The following is a 23990-nucleotide window of genomic DNA, read 5'->3' on the forward strand; positions in this document are numbered from 1 at the left end:
AAAATATGTATCCTGGGCAATGACAGGCGTTTTCGCAGCTGCAAGGGGAAAACCTCCAGGATGCCTTCCCAGCCTTGGGATACAACCGACCCACTGTCCACAGTGCGGAATTGCACAGGAGTGCCAGTGCCTCATACCTCAAGCTGTGCCGATTCTCCTCACCTGGGGAAAATGCTTATTTAAATCCTTGTTTACAACTGCTCTTGTCAAGGGCACCATAAAACTCCATGTTCAGAATCTGGGACATGATGGCTTCCCATGGCCTAAGTGGGTGCTGGTAACATCCCCCGCATGCAGCGTGGCTGGAGCCCCTGAAACCCGGCTGGGGCCACATCCTCCCGTCACTTTGGGCTCCTCTGGCTAAAGAGGAACCCTGCCTCTCCTCTCCCGGGCTCCTCTCTCCCCACCTCCCCAGCTTGCAGTGTCAACACCACGAACCCACGTGAGCTCCACCCTGGTTTCTTTCCTGCCCTCCCCCATCTCCCACGTGGCCCGGGGCTCTTCCCATCCCTCCTGACCTCTCCCTCCACGTTACTTCCTGGGAGGCAGCTCCAGGGCCTCGGAGGGGCGGCTGGAGGCCGAGGGCGCGTGGGGGGCCCGCAGGGTGCAGGGGACGCTGAGGGCGCGGGGCCCAACCTCCGGCCAGCCGCCTGGACTCTGGTCTCTGCTCTGAGCGAGGTGCGCAGGTGCCTCCCTAAAAGGACCCCCGGGGCTGCTGCGTGGAGAAAGGTGGACAGGGATCCAGGGCGCAAGCAGCGATGGCGGGAGAGGCCGGCACAGACGCGGCAGGTGCACGTGGTGAGGCCACCCCACGCAGGGAGGGGTGGAGCGCGCAAGCCGGGACTTCCACCTGCACAGGCTGAGCCAGGCCTCTGCGGAGCTGCTTCTGGCACCTGTCCACAGCGTCTGGACACTGGGCTAGGAATGGACCCAGGAGCGTCCCCTGCGCAGGGGGTGCTGCAGGTACCCAGGGGAAGGGCATTCGCGGCTGCCAGGCCCATGGAGCTCACGCCGGAGGCAGACCAATTAGACGACTACAAACGGTGCTCAGTGCTGCAGAAGCAGCCAGGGACGGAGGAAGGTGACAGGCGGCTGTCTTGAGAGGGCGCCAGGCATCTCTGGGAAGGGAGAAATATTCTGCGAAAAGTGGGAGAAATTCCACGGGAAGGGGCCAGCAGGTCCCAGGCAGTGTGGGCGGAGAGTGTGGGGTCAGAGATGAAGCTGCAGGTGGGTTAGGGAGTGACTTGCAGGTGCGCATCTAAACCTTATTCCTTCCTGCAGGAAACCATTGGAGGTTTAAAGCAAGGGAACAGGGCGCGGTCACTACCACAAAGGAACCCTCCGGCCGAGTGGAGAACAGGGAAGAGATGGCCGGGCTGGACAAGGCGGAGGCAAGAGTGGGCAGGACTCTCGGAGGGACCTGGGGAAGAACCAAGGCTGGCCCAGGATTTGGGCTTGCCTGTCTGCGTGGGGGGGCTGCCTGTGGAGATAGGGTTCCTGTGAGGAGCAAGAGGATCCAGGCCAGAGGGTGGGTGGTCCCATCTGAGATACGGACTGACTGCAGGTGGCCATGCCAAGGACACAGTGAGACATGGGCTGGAGGCTGAACAGGCTGGGGCTGAGGAGCTCGAATGTACTGAGTGGATGTATTACCCCTTCTTTCTTAAAGGCCCCCATTTTTTTCAGGGACCCCCCTCTCCTGTCACCATGCACCTTGGGGGAGCTGACCCCACTCCCGAGCCCAGGATGGACTTCACTGGCCTGAAAGCCCCTTCCCCGTGATGGTGTTTGGGTGCTAAATCTGGCCAATAAGATGTCAAATTTACTGGCACATTTTTTATTCCCAAAGCTACACAAAAAGAAACCCTTGTCTCCTCACCCCCACCCCGAGGTTAAGATGTCTGGCTGCAATACCCCCCACTGCCATGCACTCCTGCTGCCTGCCAAGGACGCTGCCACCATGGTGGCATGGCCCGGCCCGACAGCAGCATGGAGCTCTGCCTTCCTCTGCAGGCGACAGCACATCGCACCTGCCGAGGTCGAGGAAATCCTGGGCCGGGCCCAGACTGGGGCCTCTGTGCTTCCAGGCTGATGCATTTCAGCTGGTATGGAAGGTGCGGGCCTGGAAGAAACTACCCGGTAGCGAAGTGCAGACACTGAAGAGGGCACTGCCCCCGCTGGCCTCAGGAAAGGGGAGACGCAGTAGCAGGAGAAGGTCAGCTGGGAGCTGAGAGCACCAGAGGACTGAGAACTGGCAAATTACAATCCCCAGGAAGGCAAAGGGAAAAAAGAAACAGAGCAGCAGGAAACAGCAAAAGGGCAGATGTAATTGGTCCATACGCAACAGTTAAAAGACGGAGGCTGGCAGAGCGGATTACAAACACCCACCACTTCGTGCTGTCCACAAGCAGCTCCCTTCAGATAGGGTACAGGCGGGCTGAAAAGTCAAAGGATGAAAAACGGCACATCACACCGACAGGAGTGAAAAGGAAAGAACTGGAATGGCTTTGTTACTATCAAAGTAAAACTTCAAAGACAATTACTACGGTCCAGGGTCCTAATGACAGATCAGTCCAACAGGAAGACATGGTGACCCTAAACGTGCACGCGCAGAGTACATCCTGTCAGGACGGGGGTGAGGAACAGACTGCGGCTGCCCATACTTGTAAGCTCCCCACATTTCTGCACGAGTAGCTACCGTTAGAGAGAGCCCTTCTGTACACTCTCATTCTATGCAGTACACACACAGTGAGCTTCAGCTGGGAAAGCGGCTGCTCCAGCTGAGGAAATCCTGGTCGTGGAGGAAACTGCATCTCTGTAGGCCCTCACAGGCCCACGCAGAGGCGAATGAATTTGGCTCTCTTCTGCATCTCCATCTCCCGGACGCTCACTGATCCGCCCCCGGGCCTGGTGGTTGCTGTCCCAGCTTGGTCCTGCAAGCCCCTCTGGGTGGAGCTGCTCAGCCTGTGCTCCCAGACTCATGCCTGCAGGGTGACCCTGCCTGCATCAGGATCCTCTTCATAACCTCCTGCCCTCCAGCTCCACTAGGGCAGGGCTTAGCCTCTCTGGCTGGCCTGGCATAGATGCTCCAAGACATCACACACTTGGCTATGGCCTGGGCTGACACAAGTTCCGTAAGCACCTGAAGGCTGGCGCACGAGGGTCTCTGGCTAAAGCCACCGCACGCTTAGGCTGTGCCCTTCCTTCCTGGCCTGCGGCATCACCTGCTGTCCCTCCTCTACATGGTGGAGACACCCACACACCTTTGTCTAAGCAGACCAGCAGCTGACTTGGATTGGAAACGGCTTGTGCCCCAGCAGGCCCAGCAACACACAAGCGACACACGAGCAACACAAACGAGCGACACACGAGACACATGAGCAACAAGCGACACACGAGCAACGAGCAACACACAAGCGACACACAAGCAACGAGTGACACACGAATGAGCGACACACGAGCAACAAGCAACACATGAACGAGCGACACGAGCAACAAGGGACACAAGCAACGAGCGACACACGAGCAACACAAACGAGCGACACACGAGAGACACACGAGCAACACAAACGAGCGACACGAGAGACACACGAGCAACACAAACGAGCGACACACGAGAGACACACGAGCAACACGAGCAACGAGCAACGAGCGACACACCTGCAACAACCAGCGACAACGCACTCCTTCAGTTGGTTCGATCCAATGCTTTAGAGAAACATGGGATTTCTGCATTATTAAAATATGTAGATATAGCAAAGAATGGAATACAACAATTTCAAAGTGTCGGGGGTGGGGGCGGAATACATAAACCTTTAGGGTTGGGGTCTTGCACATCTCTAACAGCCATGAGGAGACCAAGCCCTGGCTCTCTTGTGGGACCTGCTGACCCCAGCAGAGCCCTGCAGACAGTCCGCAGACACACGGTGGTCACTTCCATCCAGGGAGTTCTGGCAGGATTTGTTATGTGGCAATAGCAACTCAATACCTCATCCTAGTTCTTCCCAGGGCAGGGCTGTGCACAGAGAAGGCACAAAATATACTTGGAGTTAATACACATTTACCGAGTATCTGCTAATTTGCAGATGGCATGCTAAGGACAAGGGAGAAGCTGGTGATTCAGATGGCATAATTCCTGCCCTCAGGGAGCACAGTTGATCACACTGCAATGAGTTCTATGAAGGAAATTCTCAACAACACAGGATGCCAGATGAGTTAAACGCTATGGTGTTAGGACAGAAAGGGAAACAGGCAGTGTAGAATAGAGACCCGAGAGACCCCAGGTGGAGACCCCATGAACACGTGTGACGTCTGCAAGTAACAGAAGCAGCACTGCAGACCAGTGGAGAGACAGTGAACTCACTGGTGATACTGGAAAAAAACACTTTCCACATGCCATAAAGTAAAATTGGGTTCTGCCTAAGCACACACACCACACACACACATGATTAGGCCCAGCTGGATTAAAGGCGCACACACACACACTAACCCTATGACTCTGGAGTAGGGAAAAAACCTTCTTAAGTCCAAGACACGCAAACAACAAAGGAGAAGATTGATAAATTTTACTACATAATAATTAAACACTGTAAAAGATACTATTCTAAATAATGTTAAGAGTTAAGACAACTGGTAGACGGAAAGAAAATATTTGTAACATATATAACAAAGGCTTAATAGCCTGAACAGATCAAGAATATCAGTTCCATCAGAAAAAGAGAGTAAAAATGGGAAGACGACATGAAAAGGCAATGCACAAAGGAGGAAGGCACCAACATCTGAATCAGTCCCCCATCCACTCGGTGCCGGGCACAGGAGGGGCCCCGCCTCCCGCCAGCCTCTTCCTAGTGCAGACATCACTGCTGCGTAAGGCTGAGTCACTCCATCACCGTGAGGACGCAGCGTCAGCTCCAAACGGCTTTCTGGACACAGCTTTGGAGAGAGCGCCATTTTAACAAAATCAAAGTCCTCATACAGGAACATCTATTTTTGCGGTAAATCTTGGCAGTCATGGTAACGACCCTCTCCCCATGAGCACTTGGTGTTAATGCTCACTTTGAACCCCTAAAACACAAAGGGTGAGCCCCGTGTGCTGCAGCCAGCCCCCACGTGGGTGAGAAGGCCTTTAGGATCCAGTGAGGCCCGTGTTTCTTTCTCATGCACACTTATGGGAACAGACAAAAAACTATGTTTAGAAAAGATGCATTCTTGAAGAAATTTTAATTTAAAAAAAATCAAAAGAAAAATTGAACAGTGCCTAAATCTTTATTTTCATAACCTACATTTTTTTTTTTTTTCAAATTAGACAGTTTTACACTGAATGACACCAAAGGAAACTTAAATTACCAATAGTTTACATGTAAGCTTGATTCCAGTCTTAATGAAAAGAAGCAGAACAAAAACGAAACCCTCAAGGAGCGTTCCACGTGGCCCCCACACTGTGAACTGCCGGCAGCCAGTGCCCTCGCCTCGATTGTCTGCAGCCCGGTAGTGGGCCGCGAGGCACGCAAGTCACAACTACAGCTCGCCAGCGGGGCACGCAGACAGGCATGCACCACCGCTACCCGTCGCCTGGATACACTGAACTGGTTGTTAAGCCTGAACTGCAGAGATCCTAATACAGCAACGCAGGACGTTTACTGCCACCCGCCAGTGACAGCCGGTGATGTGATGACAGGAGGGCCTGGGTGGAAATGTCAAGACACTCACTCTCAGAAAACGACGACTCCACTTGAAATTCATGTCTGGTGAAACGGGGCCAGGTTTTTATTCTTCTATTTCAAAATGATAAGCATCATCACACGATTTTACAAGTTAAAATGCCATTTGTCGCTGCTGCATCTCTGATTCTATAACCTGAGATACTGCTGGGGGTAAAGGAGGGTGTTAACTTAAAAAAAAAGCATGAAAGCCACTCTCATCGCTGTATGTGACACACGCCACAGCAGTGGGCGTGGACCACCACAGCTTCCCATTATGGTAACTCTCATTTTCTTCTGAGTGGACACTTTCAAAGTAGTATCGGGGTTTCTGGATATCATATAGCTATCTGTGTTTCACCTTCGTTTAATTAAAAAGGATGCTATAAAAATCGCATCCGAGCAAGGTCTCTGCTCTTGATGCAAAAGACTGCTGCTGGCTAGGCAGTAACTACAGTGTATTGACCGGATGGCAGCAGAGCCCTCCAGTGGCGACTGGCTACCACACGCGCTGCCCTCTTCACGCAGCTGTTGAGCTCATACTTCAGCCGACAAACAAAGTGAAGGACTAAGCTGGCTCGAACCACACACACACACACTGCGCTGCAATGCTCACACCTTGGGGGAAAGGACTTCTCATTATTAAAAACCAAGGACTCACTGGCGGAGGGGCAGGCCTTGTGATTTGGGAATGGCTGATGGCGCCCCTGGTCCTTCTGTAGCGAAGATGCACCTCGTAGGCCAGGCCTTGGGGTTGCCTCCCAGCTTTTAGAATATTGAGAGTTTGGGTTTCAGAGATCAATTATTTCTGATTTTTTTTTCTTTTTTTTTGGTCAGTGAACTGACAACTACAAAAAAATAAATCCCCATGTTTCTTTAAAATGCATTTGAAAAACACTAGCCCTGTGGCTGTTTCTCTGTATTTGAATAATAGCAACTGCTTTAAAGGAAATGGTCAAAAATGCCAGGCATGTTTTCCTCTGGCAGGTAAATCATGCTTAGCTGCAAGTGATTTTAATTAGATTACTTTTCACCTCCACTTATGATCCTGCCAGTTTTTGCTCTCTACATACTTTAAAACTCTTTCACGTTAGATATGATTAGTATGCATTTACATACATTTTAAAATAAGAGTATGAAAACATCTGGAGGCTTTTAATAAGACTTTCCAATTCCCTTTTGCAGCAAAGAGGCAGAATCAGTTCAACACACCGATGTAAGAGAAAAAAAGAAAATCTCAACAAATCAAAATAATATTCAAACCACAACATTTAGTTTATCTACATCCAGCTCAACAGCAACATTTATAATATATCAATAATTTGTATCAGAATTTTCTCTGTAGGTACCTTTTTCATATGTTCTGATTATTTACAACTGTACAAGCGAAGCACACTCCCGAGTGCACGTATTTAATACAGTATTGACTATTTGCATTTACAGGATTTCCCAACATTCTGAAAAAAGATCAACTGTTGAAGATCTTTAAGGTATATTACAAAAACTACTGCTAGCTCTTGTACTACACTATGCTTACTCAGTAAAACCAGCGACAGGAGATCCACACAGTAACTGAGTAACTCTGACCCACTCACGCCAACCCAGGGCCGGGCTCCATGGACTCTAAGCTGTCTTATACAAAAGTTAAGGCAAAGTCATTTTCAAGTTTAAATAAAATTCAAGTCTTTAAATATTGGATGGAAATAATTTTTTCTTAAAAAAAACCCTCAGTCTTGTTAAATAACATTTTGTGGAATAAAGTGTATGGTTACATTTAGCAGGAAATATTCTTATTTTAATGTTTGCTGCTTAGAATACTTAAAGAAAAATTTGAGGCATTTTAAAACAAAATAATTTATATTTAACTTTATTATAAACTTGCTAACTTTAGTGCATCCTTGTTCTTCAGAAGTGCAGCACTTCTGGAAGTGAATCAATGAGGCCCTCGTCTTGGAGGTAAAAGAGCAGGAACTTTATCCTCCACCAGCCAAAGAGGGGGAAAAACCACAAACACCATTCTCTCACGATTACGTAACTCTTAAATCCATGTGCTGATGCAGAGGTACGGGAAGATGTCCACACGGAGCTGACGATGTGGACTCTCTCCAACCAGAGTGCTGGGGAACACGGACAGAAATGTGCACAGAGCAGGGCTGGGGCCGTCAGCTCACAGGGGTCAAAACAACATCATGGTACAACTTCTGGTAACATGTCAGTGGGCAACCAAGTGTATGTTTTCATTTAGGTTCTATTCACAATGTGCTTTGAATTTATATTACATAATAGCCACTTGAAACTGGAGTGAGAAGCTGGTTACTTGCTTGCAGTGCATCAGAACCAAGGTTTCAGGTCTCTCTGGGGTGGCCCCTGCAGGTTCACTCTGCCCAGGAGATCAAAAAGGACGCGCTCTCTACATTCTTAAATGCCAGAGTCCCCTACCAACGGCTTAGGTAGAAGCACAGCTCCCACATCAGCGCTGTTGCCCTGGCACGGCCAGCACTGCCTCTACGAGGCCACACCTGCCTCTGCCAAGGCCACTGGCCCTCATTCATCTGCGGGGACATTCTAGAGATATGCACTTGCAGACCAGTTACTAAAAAAAAAAAAAGTAGCAGAGTTCCCTTAATTTAGAAAAACTCACTATATATAGCTTGCATTCAGAGCCACATGGAGGCTTAATAAAAAATACCAATTTGTTAGGATAAATGCTTTTTCTATCTTGGAAAAAAAAAAAATCAGACTTATGCATCACCTCCAGTTAAGCACCAACCTAAAATAAGGTTTGTATTAATTAAATCCTGAAAAATCGATTTTTTTTCAAGAGGGGGAGAATCCAACTCACAGAAGAAAACCAACTTGAGGATCCCACAGGCCTCAGACACTGCAAGCTCCTAACCAGCGGCTCGCCCTCGCACTGAGTGTCGTTTGTGGTTAACACAGCGCTCTGCGGCCCCTCCCAGACGTACGGTTTTCACTGAGGAGACTTGGGGGGAGTGCTCTGCTCTCGGCTGAGACGCTTCCCCATGGCCGAGGGCGAGGGCCGGCCCCCGGCCGGCCGCCTCTGGTCTCTGGGGGCTCCAGGTGTGGACTTGAGGGCTGGGGGCTCCCGGTATCTCTCCGCGGGCTCTGCCAGCTTCTTTTCCTCCTTCCCACAACCAACAGTGTTTGGCTTTTGTTCTTTTTGGGGTTGCAATGGGGAAGAAGGAGGCTCTTTACTTGTTCTCTGACAAATCTCTGCGTAGCTGGGCTTTCGCAATTCCTGGAAACAGACAATCCTGGGTTACCTGTGTGAAATGGTGTCTCCAGGGACAAGACAGGTAATCAAGTTCACTTAAAAGAGTTTTCAACTATAACTAAGTTTCCATCTTCACTAGTGTTTTTAACTTTTAAAAAGTTCATAAAATCTAATGATTTAGTTTCCCCTGCCGTGTAGCACTCCCTCTGTGCCACTGTAGTAATGGATAAAACTAGAAAAGGTGTGAGGGAGAAGAGTGCTGACTGAACGCCATCCCCACCTAGCCCTCAGCTTGCTTGGGCAACGCGGAGGCCCAGGAGGAGTCCGGATGCTGCCTGCGCTCACTCCGCCACCTCGGGACAATAGAAGGGTGTCCCAGGTGCCCACGGTGGGCAAAGGACCCTCACACAGTACTCAACCCTGAAAGGCAAACTCCAAAAACAGTCTTTAAATAAAAATGTTTTGCACATTTCAAACTACAAAGCACTGGAAATGTGTAAGAATGATGAAGACAGCTAAAATCTTCAAAGAAATGTGTAACAGTTTTCAGATAAGTGGAAGCATAAAGGCTAAACAACAGAAAAGTAAAATATTTCCCTTAGCTTTTTTTTTTTTTTTTAAGAGATACAGTCTCACTCTGTCACCCAGACTGGAGTGCAGTGGCGCAATCTCAGCTCACTGCAACCTCTGCCTTCCACGTTCAAGTGATTCTCCTGACTCAGTCTCCCGAGTAGCTGGGACTACAGGTGCCCACCACCAAACCCAGCTAATTTTTTGTATTTTTAGTAGAGACGGGGTTTCACCATGTTGGCCAGGACCGTCCTGATCTCCTGACCTCATGATCTGCCTACCTCGGCCTCCCAAAGTGCTGGGATTACAGGCTTGAGCCACCGTACCCAGCCTCTCCTTTTATTATTATTATTTATTATTAAAAGTATTAATTTTAACCTATAAAAAAATCCTTTTTTAGACTCAGCCCAGGGGACAGTAAGGGATTAAACTCCCAAATTCAATTAAAAAGCTCACCTAAGATCAAACTACAGAGGCCACAACTCAGAGTAAGAGAGGTCACGGTTCACCCAGTAGGGAAAACAGCAGAAAGGAAGTCACTGGGGTTCAGGCCTGCTGGGCCGACAGGGGTTGGAGGCTGGTGGGGCCACCATCTTGCTCTTCCTGTCTCTTCATCAGACACACGATGCGCACGCACGCAAACACACACATGCGCGCACACACACGCACGCAAACACACGCGCGCAAACACACACGCGCGCAAACACACACACGCGCAAACACACACACGCGCGCACATTGCTGAAATGATCCTAGAGTCTATGGAGAAACAGGAGCTGGGGTCTTGCTACTACTCAAGAAACCTCTACTGACCAACACTGAAATAAAAAGACTACATGGTGGTCCGAGAAAGAACTTGAGCAGTTAGTGGAAAGTTATTAGCAAATATTAAGCATATTTTGTACAGAAAACACAACACAGACAGACGCAAATAAAAACCCACCAAATTAGATGTGATTAAAAAACGAGCAGGTGCAGGAGTGCGCAGCGTCTGTTCACACCAGAGCCTCGCGGCTGTCGTGCAGGAAGGCAGGCACGAGGTACGTACCGTGGCGGCTCCGTTCACCTGCACCGATTTACATGCGGTCGCAGTGAGGGCGGGAGGAAGTCTGTCCACACTGTGGGCTTCCCTCTGTTTCTCCGCCACCTTGGGATCACTGTAAAAATGCCACCCAATATTTGAATCTCATGCAACGTCACAGGCCATTCAAGTCAGTAAACACCAAGGCGCTGGGAGAACCCCAATACTCACTCAGGTGAATGAGCTGGGGAGGGGGATCGCTCGTACGCTGCTGATACAGCACAGGAAGCCGGCGCTGAGGGCTCTCTGGAGACCACTACAGGAAGGGTGTTCACACTTGCATCTGCACTGAGGGTCTGAAACAGGGTCGAGAGTGTTCATCAGAGTCCTGCCGGCACTAAGCGGAGCTGGCACCAATACCCGTTCACCCCACCCGTGAACAGCCTTGGGAGAGCGGCACAAGGACACAGGGGAGGAGGGTCTTCTCCAGCAAAAATGTCGCAGAGAGCCCAGGACTATCCTCTGCCCCACATAAGCGCCCACCCTTCTCTTTCTCGGCAAATGCCCCATTGTTCTTACATCACAAGCCTTATCTCCTCTCCCGCAATGATGATCTGCAAGCTTATTTCTTAACTGAACAGGCATCCAACACATCTCACCCACCTGGCACTTTGGGCCCAGCACGACATGGCACCACAGTACACGCACATCTGCTGAGTGTCGAATCCTAACACAGTTCAACACAACTCATTCACGCAGCTGAGAAAAAACAATCGGCGCCTCCACACCCGTATAAATGTGAGCTCCCAGCCCTCCCTGAATTCAACCCCAGGAAGCAGGTGTGCGAATGCCCCCATCTCAACAGGTGAGGAAACTGAGGCCCAATACCTCGAAGTTAATTCATCCAAGGCCAGGAAGCTAAGGACGGAGCGAAACTTACTCTCTCCTTACTCTAGCCAGCGACCCCTGGGCAGTGGCTATTTCATGTGTGCTTGATCTTATGCATGTGGGATGTGACAATACACTTGTCATGCAACTTAAAAAAGGCAGGAGGGCAGGTGATCGTCACACTTCTGCCCTTAGATGAAGGCTAACGACAGACTGAGAGCCCTTCCAGCCTGAGAACCAGAATCTGCTGCGACTCCTATGCTCAACCAGCAGGAATCCAGCTTGGTGGAAACAGGATGGCAAAGGACTCCTTTTGTAAAAGTGCATTTTAAATTCAGGGTAGGGGCCAGGTGCGGTGGCTCACACCTATAATCCCAGCATTTTGGGATGCTGAGGTGGACGGATTACCTGAGGTCAGGGGTTTGAGACCAGCCTGGCCAACATGGTGAAACCCCATCTCTACTAATAATACACAAATTAGTCGGATATGGTGGTGCACGCCTGTAGTCCCAGCTACTTGGGAGGCTGAGGCAAGGTGGGCGAATCGCTTGAACCTGGGAGGCAGAGGCTGCAGTGAGCCAAGGTCATGCCACTGCACTCCAGCCTGGGCACCAGAGCAAGACTCCATCTTAAATTAATTCATTAATTAATTCATTCATTCAGGCTACATTCAGTCCCAATGCAACTGAAATGCAGATCCACAACTGCAGGTCATGAAGCAAGTCAGAGCGACCGTCACGAGCTCCATGTCAACAGGGGAAGGGCTGAACCCCATCATTTCTGGAGCCTCCACCCCACTTTGAAACCCAAGGGCCACGCTGTTGACTCGAGAAGCTCCTGAGAAGCAGCAATGGAGCCCACTACACCTGGGTGGCGGCATGAGGCTCAGGGTCAGGCTTTTCAAAGCAGCAATTCGTTCTTCAACAGAAACCTTACACAGAAACTCAAATTGGGCACAGCAGTAGCTGCTGTTTCTGAAGCAGGATTGGAGACCTGCCTCTTCTCCACTCAATACCAAGGGTAGAGTAGGCCACAGTTGGAAAACGAGATCTTTAAAGTGCATTTCTTCTCAAGGCACTAATACCTCAGAAATGATGGTGTGGAAATTTAAGGCTGTGTTGACAATCCTGGAATGTACTCAGTCTCCAAGGTTGAACACAGGAGCATGATCATCTACCAATACACAAGGACTAGACACATCACCTGGCTTTTTAAAGTGTAAAGATGCTGCATCAAAATTCACCTTAAATTCTGCCCAAGGAACTAAGGAACTGTTCTATCCAATGCGGTGCCTTCCCGAAAGCCTGGGGGGAAGAGACACTGACTGCAGACCTGGGTGAGGGAGCAGGCGGCATGGTCACGTGGCGTGGAATAGACACACGGTGGCTCTGGGGCACAGCCGGGGAAAGGGCCCCGGCACAGGGGACACGAGCAACCAGGAGTGCTCAGCAGGCTCTTCCTGGGCTCTTCCGACGCACAGGAGGTAACTGGGCAGAAAACTTTCTCTGCACTTCCCAGAGCCTTCAAACGTCAGGTGTGGCAGCTGGACAAGTCCCACCTTCACCTCGCTAAGGACGTTAGAGGCCAGAGCGCTGGGCTGAGCATCCTCTGGCAACTGCAGCTCTGGATGACTCCTGGGATGATGTTCACTGCAGCCGAGGGGGCACCTCGTGGGGCAGCCCAGACCTCACCAGAAGCCACCCGCACTACACACTACAGGGGGGTTCTCCCAGGCTTCTTGCTCCTTGTCTCATGTAGATTACTACACATTTTACTTATTTCCAATATTATTCAGGTTCTTCTATTTCATTCTATTGTTTTGTAAAATAAAGGCAGGTCTGAACAACAATGACAATGCAATCTAAGTTTCTGGGTGAGAGAAAGGGTGTGTATAGCCTATCATTGCACAAGTTTCTACCTCTGACTTCATCAGACAGCAAGGTTAAGGAGAAGGCCCAGTCCTGGGATCAAGACTGGCCTTACTCCAAATCTGTGCGACCTCTGCAATCACATGGCCTCCAAGCCTCTCTTGAGTATTAAAAACAAACATGTATAAAGAGCTTAGCAAAGCGCCTGACACGGAACCCATACCTAAACACTGTTGGCAACTATTAGACATGCAATGTATCCCTTACCCTTTCTTTGGATGGTCCTATTATCAAGCTAGATAGCCTGTTTTCAAACAAGTCCTCTGTCTTCAAATTGCCCGCAGCTCCAGGTAATGGAGGGAAGTTGGACAGCCCCAGCTCGAAGCTTGGCGACGGAGGCTTTGGTGGCGTCGGAGACTGTGTTTGGCTGCTCTGCAACAGAATGACATCCCAGGGTCACGGTGTGGAGAGAGAAGACCACGCAGCTTCTCATTTCCACACCCGTCTGGAAAATATCTGTAGAAACAAGCAGATCATTCAACCCAGACAAGGGCTTCCTCACCCAATCGAAGCAACTTCAACCATCTAGAGCAGAGCTTAAAAACTGAAATCTCAAGATGCTGCTGCCCAAGAGACGTGTCACCAAGGACACAGTGAGGCTAAGGTGCTATCCAAAGAGCCGTCCAGCCATGGCTGCCAGCACTCACAAACACCAGGGGCAGCTGAAGGCAAGGGAGGCGCTCTGGAGTGATGGAAAGGAGGGCAGCCTGAGTCTAGACATTAAACTTTCCCACTTCCAGACAAGTGTTGGGCTATTACAGCATGGTTTCTAATGCAAGTCACAAAGATAACTGTGAACAATACATGACACTCTCCACAACCTGTGTAAGAAATTTTACACACGTGCATCAAAAAAGTGGTTTAATAAAAGGGAAGGGGGCTTGAATTCTCTGAAAATAAACTTAATGAAAGTTATATTTTTTAATAATTAAAAACACAGTATTTGATAACAAATTCGAATCAGATTCTTTGACTTCAAGAAAGCAAACTCAGTATAAAAGAAGAGAGTGTACTTTGTAAGCCCAAATCTCAGGAGAAAGGCGGTAATACCTTTTATTGGAAAATGATCTATCCACCCGCTTTAACAAGCTGGCAGTCATTTTGCGAGTACGCAGTTCCTCGGCTGAAGGCCACATGGCACAGAATGGGGAAATGAGTGTATTTTAGTTTAGAAATGAGTTTATATTTACTAAAGAATACAAGTATTTTTAGTTGAAACAATGAGCTACTTTGACCAGGAAGCAAAGCTCTCATGGGATCCACCTAACTTGAGAGTGCCAACGTTTCTCCAAAATTTATACACAGGAAGGTGAATCCCTGCATCAGTAGATTCCAGAGAAAATACATCAGAAGTGAAAGCAGGTCAAAGGATGAAAATGAACTCAGGCTGACACAAATCCCAGTCTGTGACATAAACCCCAGCACAGTCTGTGTTGGGCATTCTACTTGCTTCTCTGCTCCATGGGACAGGTGCCTAATTTTAGCTTAGCTTTTCCCAGTTAGGTGTCCTTGGCAATAAGCTTGTTACCTACTAAGCAGCTGGCTGTTGTACGCTCTCTACAACCTAGTATTGTGAACATGATGCTCGAAATAATCCTGCAAAGCTCTAAGTTACACATGGCCATCGTGATGGCAAAGCGGTTTTAAACATCTGCACGTTTCTGAGGTGAACACAGCTTTTCAGAAGATAAGCATCATTAGAGAGACAGCCTTCCCAAAAAATGTATTTAAATCTCAACTCGTAGAAGCAAAAGAGGCAGGCAACAAATGCTCAGATGTTGGAGTTATAAAATGACATCGCCGACAGATGGGACTTGACTTGGAAGGCAGTGTTAAAATTCTCTAGGATCTGAGCGCCCCGGGTGAGGTCTGAGTACTGCTCAGGTCCCATGGGCGTGGTTAGGCCCGAGGCTCACACACTCTTACAGAAAAAGAATCTGGACCTTTCTGAGGTCCTGAGAGCAAGTACGTAAAACGATGGGCGTACGCTCTGTAATCAGTACAACACTGGGCCACACACCGAAGCTTCTAAGCAGGTCAGTCATGAACACACGCACCAGGAAAGCAAGGCAAAACGGAACGGAACAGAAACAGGGGTGGGAAAACATCACAGCAGGCACAACAGTTCCCCACGTTTAAATGCTTGCCTTGTTAGTCCAAATGGTTACAGGAATTCACTAAATCCAAATGGAATTAACCGGTAAAAACTGCCTTACCAACTAGTTAAACAAAAACTAGACTAAGCCGACTTTATGAAAGGCAGAATTTCTGAGTTCTAAACAGAGATTGTATCTTTTGTGATGAGAAAGCACCTGTGTGATGGCTTGAGGGGCTGGACCAGGATTTGTCCAGGTCTTCTCCAGCATTCCTTGTATGGAATCCCACATCTGCAAGCCCATGGAGGCATCCCTCCCATCTTTGTGGGTACTGCTAAGTGCCACTGTGCCGTCCCACCACTGGTTCACGGGTACTGCTAACTGCCACTGTGCCGTCCCACCACTGGTTCATGGGTACTGCTGCCACTGTGCCGTCCCACCACTGGTTCATGGGTACTGCTGCCACTGTGCCGTCCCACCACTGGTTCACGGGTACTGCTGCCACTGTGCCGTCCCACCACTGGTTCACGGGTACTGCTGACTGCCACTGTGCCGTCCTTCCTATCTTTGTGGGTACTGCTAACTCTGCCACCGTGCCGTCCCACCACTGGCTGTGGAGAAGTCCATGCCAACCTCCACTAAAGACCAGCACAAACATTTTCCACAGGAGAAACTGTTTAATCAACCCAAGCAAAATCACCACGTCTCGTGTACTTACCGCCACAAAAACCTATCACTTATGTTTGGGTCTGTCCTGCCAGTAAGTTACAGCAGAAGGAGATAATGCTTTCTACACAGCAGGAGAGTATTCGAAAGTTTTGAAGGAAAAACACCAACAAACAAATTGCTCCGTGGAAGACGCTTACTCTGCTCATTGAAATGAATGGCTCCAGTCTTTTGAGACTCTTCGGTACAGCTGCCACACAGAAGAGCTCACGTGCACACCCGTGTGTAGGCTGCAGTGCGTGCGACAGCAAGCTCCTGGCCATGCCTATACCACAGCACACACGCCTGTGCACAATGGAGTCCCGTGCAGCACATCGCTATTTCCAAAACCTCTACAACTGCTTCTTCCTAGGCCAGCCAGGGTGTCAGTTATTATTTAGCGGATTTCAGGTTACAAGTCTTTTGAAATGCTCATTCTTGTGTCTTAACCTTAATCCATTTAATTAAATCTCAGGTTTGGTATAAATTAGATTTAAATGTCTTGTCAAGAGGCATATGCTTTATGTACTCACTGTAAACTTCTCCTCCCTTTTCTTCCGGTAGCCAAAGGAATTCTTCCTAGGAGTGGAAAGTGAAAGACTGTTATTTTTTTTCCCACTTGGAGAATTTATTGTTGAGCACGTTTGCACTCACATAAGCAAAGTACACATCAACTCAGTCTTCATCACTTTAAAACCTTTCAAAGATGACTTTCAATTCTAGAATCCCAACTCTAAGAAGCATAAGCGGAGCAACACCAAGTTTACAGCAAGGGACTAACGTGGAAGTCCAGGCAAGTGACAGAGAAAGGAAGAAAACACTGACTAAAACCATCTCCCTGGTGCCTCCCTGGGAGGTCTGTTGAGACGTGAGTACTGAAGATCCCGTGGGTTGAAATGACAAGACACATAAAATCTGAGACGGAGCTCCATCAGTGAGTTGTTTAAAATGGTGGTAAGAATTTTCCCGGTGCAGATTTGTTTTACCAAAAACAAGGCGGGCCTCTTCCCACGAAAACCACACAAGGACCTCTGTGCCCCAAAGACTTCCTGTCCTCGCCTGCCAGCCTCAGGAACCACGTTCTGGACCTCCCCCTGCAGGCAGCAAGGCCATGCCACACACGCCGCTGATAACCACAAGACACACACTGATTAAGTGGTGACTTCACGTAGAGACCTGGGACACTAGGATGGCCAAGGCATTCCCATTTCCTTGGACAGGCTTATGTGGACTAACAAGTCACATGACACACATTAATCTTAATTTATAATTTAATGGAATGCAAAGACTCCCCCAAGAGCCTTGCGTTACATAACTTAGAAAGGCGTTCAGACATAGTCTTGACTAATCCCTTCATTTAGAGAAAACCAAAAAGTAGTCTTGCCTAAGATGGCCTAACACTGGAACACTCCGTGGAAGCATGGGCCAGCCCCTCTAGGGGAAGGATGGCACAAACCTTCAGGATTCTGGAGCAAATCCCTATTATCTCCTACAGAAAACTTCCTGGAAATAGCTCCTGGCTTTCTACTGGGGCCTTGCGGAGACTGCAAGCCAGACTATGGGACGTGGGTGAGTCCTGAGCCACAGGTGGGGCACAAGTCCCGACAACCCACCCTCCTGCAGGAACAGGGGGCTTGGTGCTCCTTGTCCTGGATCCCTGCCTGCAGCCTCACAGGGAGAAAGGGACCTGGGCCTGCATTATGGACAGCCATCCCAACACACACCTGGCTCGGCACCACTCCCTAACAGGGGGTGCTCCCGAAACCCAGGGAGCTGAACGCCCACTCCGCTGTGCCACGATGTAGAACTGGTGGAAAGGTGGGGCTACGACGGCTCATGAACAGAACTAGGAACGCAACCGGATGAGAGTCCGGAGTGGGACAGGACTCAACTGGCCCTGGGGACCTGGGAGGGGTGTGAGATGGATGGTGCCAACACCTGCCTGCCCGGAGGCACTGTCCTGAGTGAGGGACAGCAGCCACATGGGAAGAGGACATCCCGCAGGGCTCGGCAGAGGGCATCCCTCCGCCAAAGGCAGCCTGCTCGTCACTACCAGCTGAGACACAGGGGCACCCATCCCTTGGAACACAGTGGTGTCCAGGACACAGACCTGCCTGCCATGGAGTCCTATCCCAGTCACCATGAGTGGGCCCAGTCAACACTCCCCACACCCTCACTGGGCTCCACGTAACCCGTGTCAGACCCAGAAGCCCGCCTGCAGCTGCAGAGCGCAGTGCCCACCATGCAGGGGAGCAGGCTGGCCAAGCCAAGGCTCACCGACAGGGCCATGGCGGGTTCCAGCTCACAAGGGGTAGCAAGGGACCCAGGGTGGTGCCAGCACCACAGAAACACCACTGTGACACCTGCGACTCTGAATGCGGTGGTGTGAAGAGACCCTGAAGAGGTGTGCTTCCCCCAAATAACCCTAACAGTAGCTCCACCAAGGCAGCCACCTGGCACTTGGGCTCCTCATGCCCATCAACCCGGCTGGGCTGTGCCCTGCCATGGCTGCTATGCAAGGGTAGGGACGTGTGTATGGACTCCGGTAAGGGGTTCTCCAGGGTATCTTAGCACTTTGGCCCAATAGAGAAAGTTAATGGAAACAACACAAACCTTCCCAAAAAGGGGAGGTGGAGGCTGCTGGGGATCAGGTTCTCGGGGCAAGCAAGGCCTGGAGCACTCCCTGCGAAACAGAACAAGCTCTTTCTCAACACAGAGGGAAGGAGGACGTTATGAAGGTCAGCTCTGGCTTCAGGACCCGTTGCAGAAACAGGCTGCAGGAGCTGCATGCACTTTCCCCGCCCATTGTGCCCATGCGGTGTACGCTTCCTAAACCACTCCCTGCTGCAGTGCTCAGGTTTCAGGTGGGAGGACAGCTGTCCTCCCTTGGTGGGGGGACAGAGGGTCTCCATTGGTGCAAAATCTGCATCTGTTAGGCAAAAGCACAGACTTGTTACCACTGCAGCATTTGCAAGTTCAAGTACTGTTCAAGGGTATCCTGGGTAGAGCACACTCATTAGCAAGTGTTGGACTCTCAGCTTCAAGGCCACCTGTATACACTGTGTGAGGGAGCTGGAATTCAACAAGCCCCACTTTCACTTGCCAGGAAGCTTCTTGTGACGCTCCTATGAACAAGGCACACTGAAGGGCACAGGAGGCTGAGGCCAGGGGTCTTGTCCATTTAGTCTGCCTCCTTCCACACCATGCCCACAACTGATGCCCCCCAGAGGGAGCCACATGGCGTTGATGAGTGGGGCTCTGTCCCAAGTCTGAGCCCCAGCTCTGCAGCCCTCCTCCCTCCAAGCTTCTGGGCCTTAAGAACCCCAAACTGAGACCCAGGGCTAGCAACTGCTCCCTGAAGTCAGTGACTCTGCATGACACAGTGGGCCCCTTTTGGCTTTGCATCTCCAAGGCCTGTTAAGCCAGCCTGACGCCATGTTTCCTGTGAGACAGCCCAGTGCCAGCTCTCCCAGACCATGGTGCCTTCCAATGCCACTGCACAATCCCTGCAGCAACTTCTATGTGCTCATTTAATCATTATGGGCAGGAATGAGATGCTTCTGATGCCTCTTCATGTTGAATTCTCACTGCACAGAGCGTGTGCACTGGGGCAGCAGGAAGAGGAGTCTGCACATGAGGCACAGTGCTATACATTTTGTGTACAGAAAACTCAGAAAAAGTTCAGGAATTCAAGTCACTTGTTTGTCACTTATGAAAGGGAAATCCTGACGGTCCTTATCAAGGCAAGGACTGGCCTTATCAACAATGGGCGGGTGTGGTGGCTCACGCCTGTAATCCCAGCACTATGGAAGGCCAAGGCCGGAGGATGGCTCTAGGCCAGGAGTTCAAGACCAGCCTGGGCAACACAGCGAGATCCTGTCTCTACAAAAAATTTAAAAACTAGCCAGGCATGGTGGTGTGCACTGAAGTCCTAGCTATTCAGCACGCTGAGGCAACAGGATTGCTTGAACCCAGGAGTTCAAGGCTGCAGTGAGCCATGATCGTGCCACTGTACCCCAGCCTGGGCAATAGAGCAAGACCCTGTCTTAAAAACAAACAAAAAACCAACTACAGGATTGATGCCAAAAAAATATTAAAACCAAAAACAGTGGGCAGGAAGCACAACCACGACCCATCCTGGCTAGTCTCAACCCTCCAGTGAGATCAGACTTCAATCCTGATCTGCCTGGTTACCCGCTCCAGGCTCCACCTGCAGTGCCTGGTGCACACCCCGCTGGAGGGCACCAGGCCAGCAGCCATGGGGCAGAGCCTGGACACTGCTCTCGCAGAGGGGCCTGGTGAGTCAGAGACACTGCCAAGAGGAGACTGCAGGCACATGGGATGAAGTCTACGACTGCTGAGCTCCAATGTTTCTACAGACAATGATCTAAAACATCTACAGTTCTCACTGAACCATTTCATATTCCAAAAAAGATGAAGCCATTTAAGTCTCAGCAATTATATAAAACCCTTTATGTTTATAGCCTTCAATTAGATTTTCTGTGACATACTTAAAGACAATTACAAAACAGACCTAAATTAAAGAATTTTAAAAATATTAGTAGTTTACGATGGTCCACAGTAGCTGCTCAACAACTCACCTTCCCCTCCCTAAACCAGGAGAGGATTCAAGACTGCCTGGCTCCACGCGCCCAGGCCCAGCCTCTCTCTTGGCATATGCTGAAGGGTTTTGTATCCGTGTTCTAGTTTGACCTGCTTGCCTTGTTTGTGGACTCCGGACACCATTAATTAATCGATCTGCAGTGAAGTTAAATATTGAAGGACTTTCTAATAACCCAGGTCCTCTCTCCGCACTAGGAATTGCATGCCGCAGATGAGATTTACTAGGATTCCTGTAAATAAAAATGGTTTTATGTGTTCAATTATAAAATGATCAAGGCATGACATAACATGCAGACTGATAGGGAATAGCTAAGCTGAAATCTGCTTTCTATTTAATAAAATATAAAAATAGGATTTGGAATGGTTAACTCCTACCACATAGGATAATACAAATCTATTAACAATGTGCCACGATTCTGCTGTTTTTCCATCCAGGCCCAAATTAAAATCAGGCACACCTGATGTGTACAAGTTGCCCCAGAGCCTCCTCTCAGAGAATCTGAGGCAGGCACCCACGCCAGATGGTAGTGCTTAGTCTTTACAGAATGCAGCTGTGTGCTTCAAGTGGCTCTGTCTGCAAGGAGCAGGATTAGTGATCAAAGCTCTCTCATCCCAGCTCCGGAAGGGCAGTAGCGTAAAGACCAAAAGCACGAGAAACGCCCCGGAACTTGCCTGCTTCGAGGAGGATACTGTCTGAGAGAAGTCAGAGGAGACGCCGCAGGCTTGAACGTTGGAGACGTAAACCCATTTATAAATCCAGTATTTGGAAATGGAGTTACCTAGATTCATTTGAAAACAGACAAGTAAAGAAACTACAAAACAGACTTCAATTTCATTAATACCAACAAATCTGTGGAAACCGACGGCATTTCTTGATGTTGTCAGAGTCATGACTCATGTTGAGACACGTATTTTACAATTTTATCGCCAATGGGTGCTGTTTAGAAGTAGGCTGGAGCTTTTGTGCATCCTTTCAGCCAATCCTTACAACAATCCAGCAAGGAGAACTGACACGTAGAAACTGGCACTGAGAGGAAAGACGTGGTCAAGAGTGCATGGGCTCCAACAAGTGTTGTAACTTTTAGCATGTAAGTCTGATACTACCTCCATCGCTGGCAGGAAGTCAACAGGTCTTGAATCCTGATGGCTTTAATACAACTCATCAACATTCTCAATCTCAGGAGCACCTGCACCTGCACTAACCCTACTGCTGCTCACTCGGCTTGATCCAACCACAGACTGACAGCGCCTTTACTTTACCTCGACACAAGTCCTGCTCTGCAGACCAGGGTATTTTCATATCATCATTATTCCCCAAGTCACAAGGTAAACATGGCATGCAAATATACTAACATAAGATTCAGAAGAAAATTAGAAAGGGCCACAGAATCCCTAAAAGATCTTAAGCAGTTAAAAATACTGAGCATAGAATTTTAAGTATCGGCCAACTATTTTTAAAATCTAGACACATACAAAAGTAAGATAAAACTTAGTGTTAAAACAGTTCCTTTAAAGAAAAACAAAAAACAAACAAACAAACAAAAAAAACCAAGATCAATCACTCTAATTCTCTGGCTTCTGGATCCATGGTTTCCAATACATTCTGAATCACTGACATTTTGCTCCTAATGCTCCTGACGCAGGGCACTTAGTTCCTGAGGGCCTTACAGTCCACACCCTCAATGTCACTAACGTGACAGAGATAGGCAGAGAGCCCTCCTCGTTTGGAGAAAAAGAGAAAGAAAAGGAAAAAAGCAAGTAATTCTCCTTAATTAGAGCTAACTGGGAGATATAACAGAAAAAGAATATTAGAGATAGCTTGGGACCAAAACAAAATCATACAAAAGGCAAGTTAGAATCTCCAATTTGCTACTTGAGAAACTCTATACGCTGTAAGAATCGGATTCTTTAAAAATACATCACACATGGCCGGGCGCGGTGGCTCACGCCTGTAATCCCAGCACTTTGGGAGGCTGAGGCGGGCGGATCACTTGGTCAGGAGATGGAGACCATTCTGGCTAACACGGTGAAACCCCATCTCTACTAAAAATACAAAAAATTAGCCGGGCGAGGTGGCGGGCACCTGTAGTCCCAGCTACTCGGGAGGCCGAGGCAGGAGAATGGCATGAACCCGGGAGGTGGAGCTTGCAGTGAGCCGAGATCAGGCCACTGCATTCCAGCCTGGGCGACAGAGCGAGACTCCGTCTCAAAAAAAAAAAAAAAAAAAAAAATACACCACACAGGAGGAGCCATGGATGCAGACCTAGATCTGAGGCTGTAAATCACGGGAAGAGCAATGAGGACTATTCATTTCAAGCAAGTCATTTTATAGACAGAGCCCTGATATTCCAGTAAATTTGCTCAAGATAAAAAATAAAATTGGTCATATATAAAAAATAAAGTTGATTATTAATGCTATAACTTCCTATTATTACTTGTTGGGGATTAATAGGCACGACCTCTTCAGTTGCAGAACAAGGGACACACATATTTTAGAGCAAGTAAAAGGCTGCGATGGAGAGCCCCAGTTCCAAGACTCAGAGCAGGACCAGCTGGCTGGCACACACCGCAGTCTGAACGTACAACACGAGTCAAGGCCATAAGCTGACCCAGGACCCCAAGGATCCCCAAGAGGGTCAACCATGATTAAAGAAACGGGAGAAGCAACTGCTGCAGGAAGAACTAAAAGGACAAGCACGGCAAGCCACGTGCAGCGATGATTCTTCAACACCCAGAGCCTACGCACTAAAGTCTCTGAGGTTCTCTCACGATATGCTTTTGGGAAAAGGAAGTATTCAGCTATGGGTACACTTTTACAGATGTACTACTTCAAAAAACCAGAAACTTTCTTAGCATTAGGACTTACTCAAAAGAGAGAAACGTAACTTTACCAAAGGTTCTTCTACTGCAGTGGTTCCAGACTCAAGGGGAACTGGGGGCCTCTGAAAATCTCTCCCTGTCCCCGCCTGCAATTCACACGGCCTTAGGAGCTATTTTATAAATGGAGTATGGTTTCATTTCTCTGCTTAGAAACCTTAGACAACTTCCCACAAGCACTAGGCCAAAGCCCACAAGCCTCAGGACAGCTAAGCACCTGTGCAGTGAGGCCTGGAAACTTCCAGCTCGCTCCCCAACTCCCTGCCACCTGTCTACGCTTCAGCTCCAACACCCGTGAATCCACGATCATCTTCTGTTCATGAAACTTCCTTCTCTTTGATTCCTTCT

At 49.1% G+C, this 23990-nt stretch overlaps 1 protein-coding gene across 2 annotated transcripts in view; it reads right to left on the reverse strand.

The window, feature by feature from the left end:
• Positions 1 to 5203: 5203 nt before the first annotated feature.
• Positions 5204 to 23990, reverse strand: part of LARP4B (La ribonucleoprotein 4B) — a 125847-nt gene continuing 107060 nt past the window's right edge. Inside the window, exons 12-18 of one of the 2 annotated variants that reach the window (XM_037983272.2) lie at positions 21438 to 21544; positions 20744 to 20995; positions 16676 to 16721; positions 13549 to 13713; positions 10757 to 10881; positions 10448 to 10661; positions 5204 to 8958 (exon numbers count right to left, since the gene is read on the reverse strand). In XM_037983272.2, coding sequence (XP_037839200.1) covers positions 8671 to 8958; positions 10448 to 10661; positions 10757 to 10881; positions 13549 to 13713; positions 16676 to 16721; positions 20744 to 20995; positions 21438 to 21544 — 1197 coding nt within the window. In that variant the 3' untranslated portion in view covers positions 5204 to 8670. The remainder of the gene's footprint in view (positions 8959 to 10447; positions 10662 to 10756; positions 10882 to 13548; positions 13714 to 16675; positions 16722 to 20743; positions 20996 to 21437; positions 21545 to 23990) is intronic. The other variant, XM_037983276.2, reaches the window with a different exon arrangement.

The sequence above is a fragment of the Chlorocebus sabaeus genome, chromosome 9 (genome assembly GCF_047675955.1).
Source record: "Chlorocebus sabaeus isolate Y175 chromosome 9, mChlSab1.0.hap1, whole genome shotgun sequence".
NCBI classification, from domain to species: domain Eukaryota; kingdom Metazoa; phylum Chordata; class Mammalia; order Primates; family Cercopithecidae; genus Chlorocebus; species Chlorocebus sabaeus.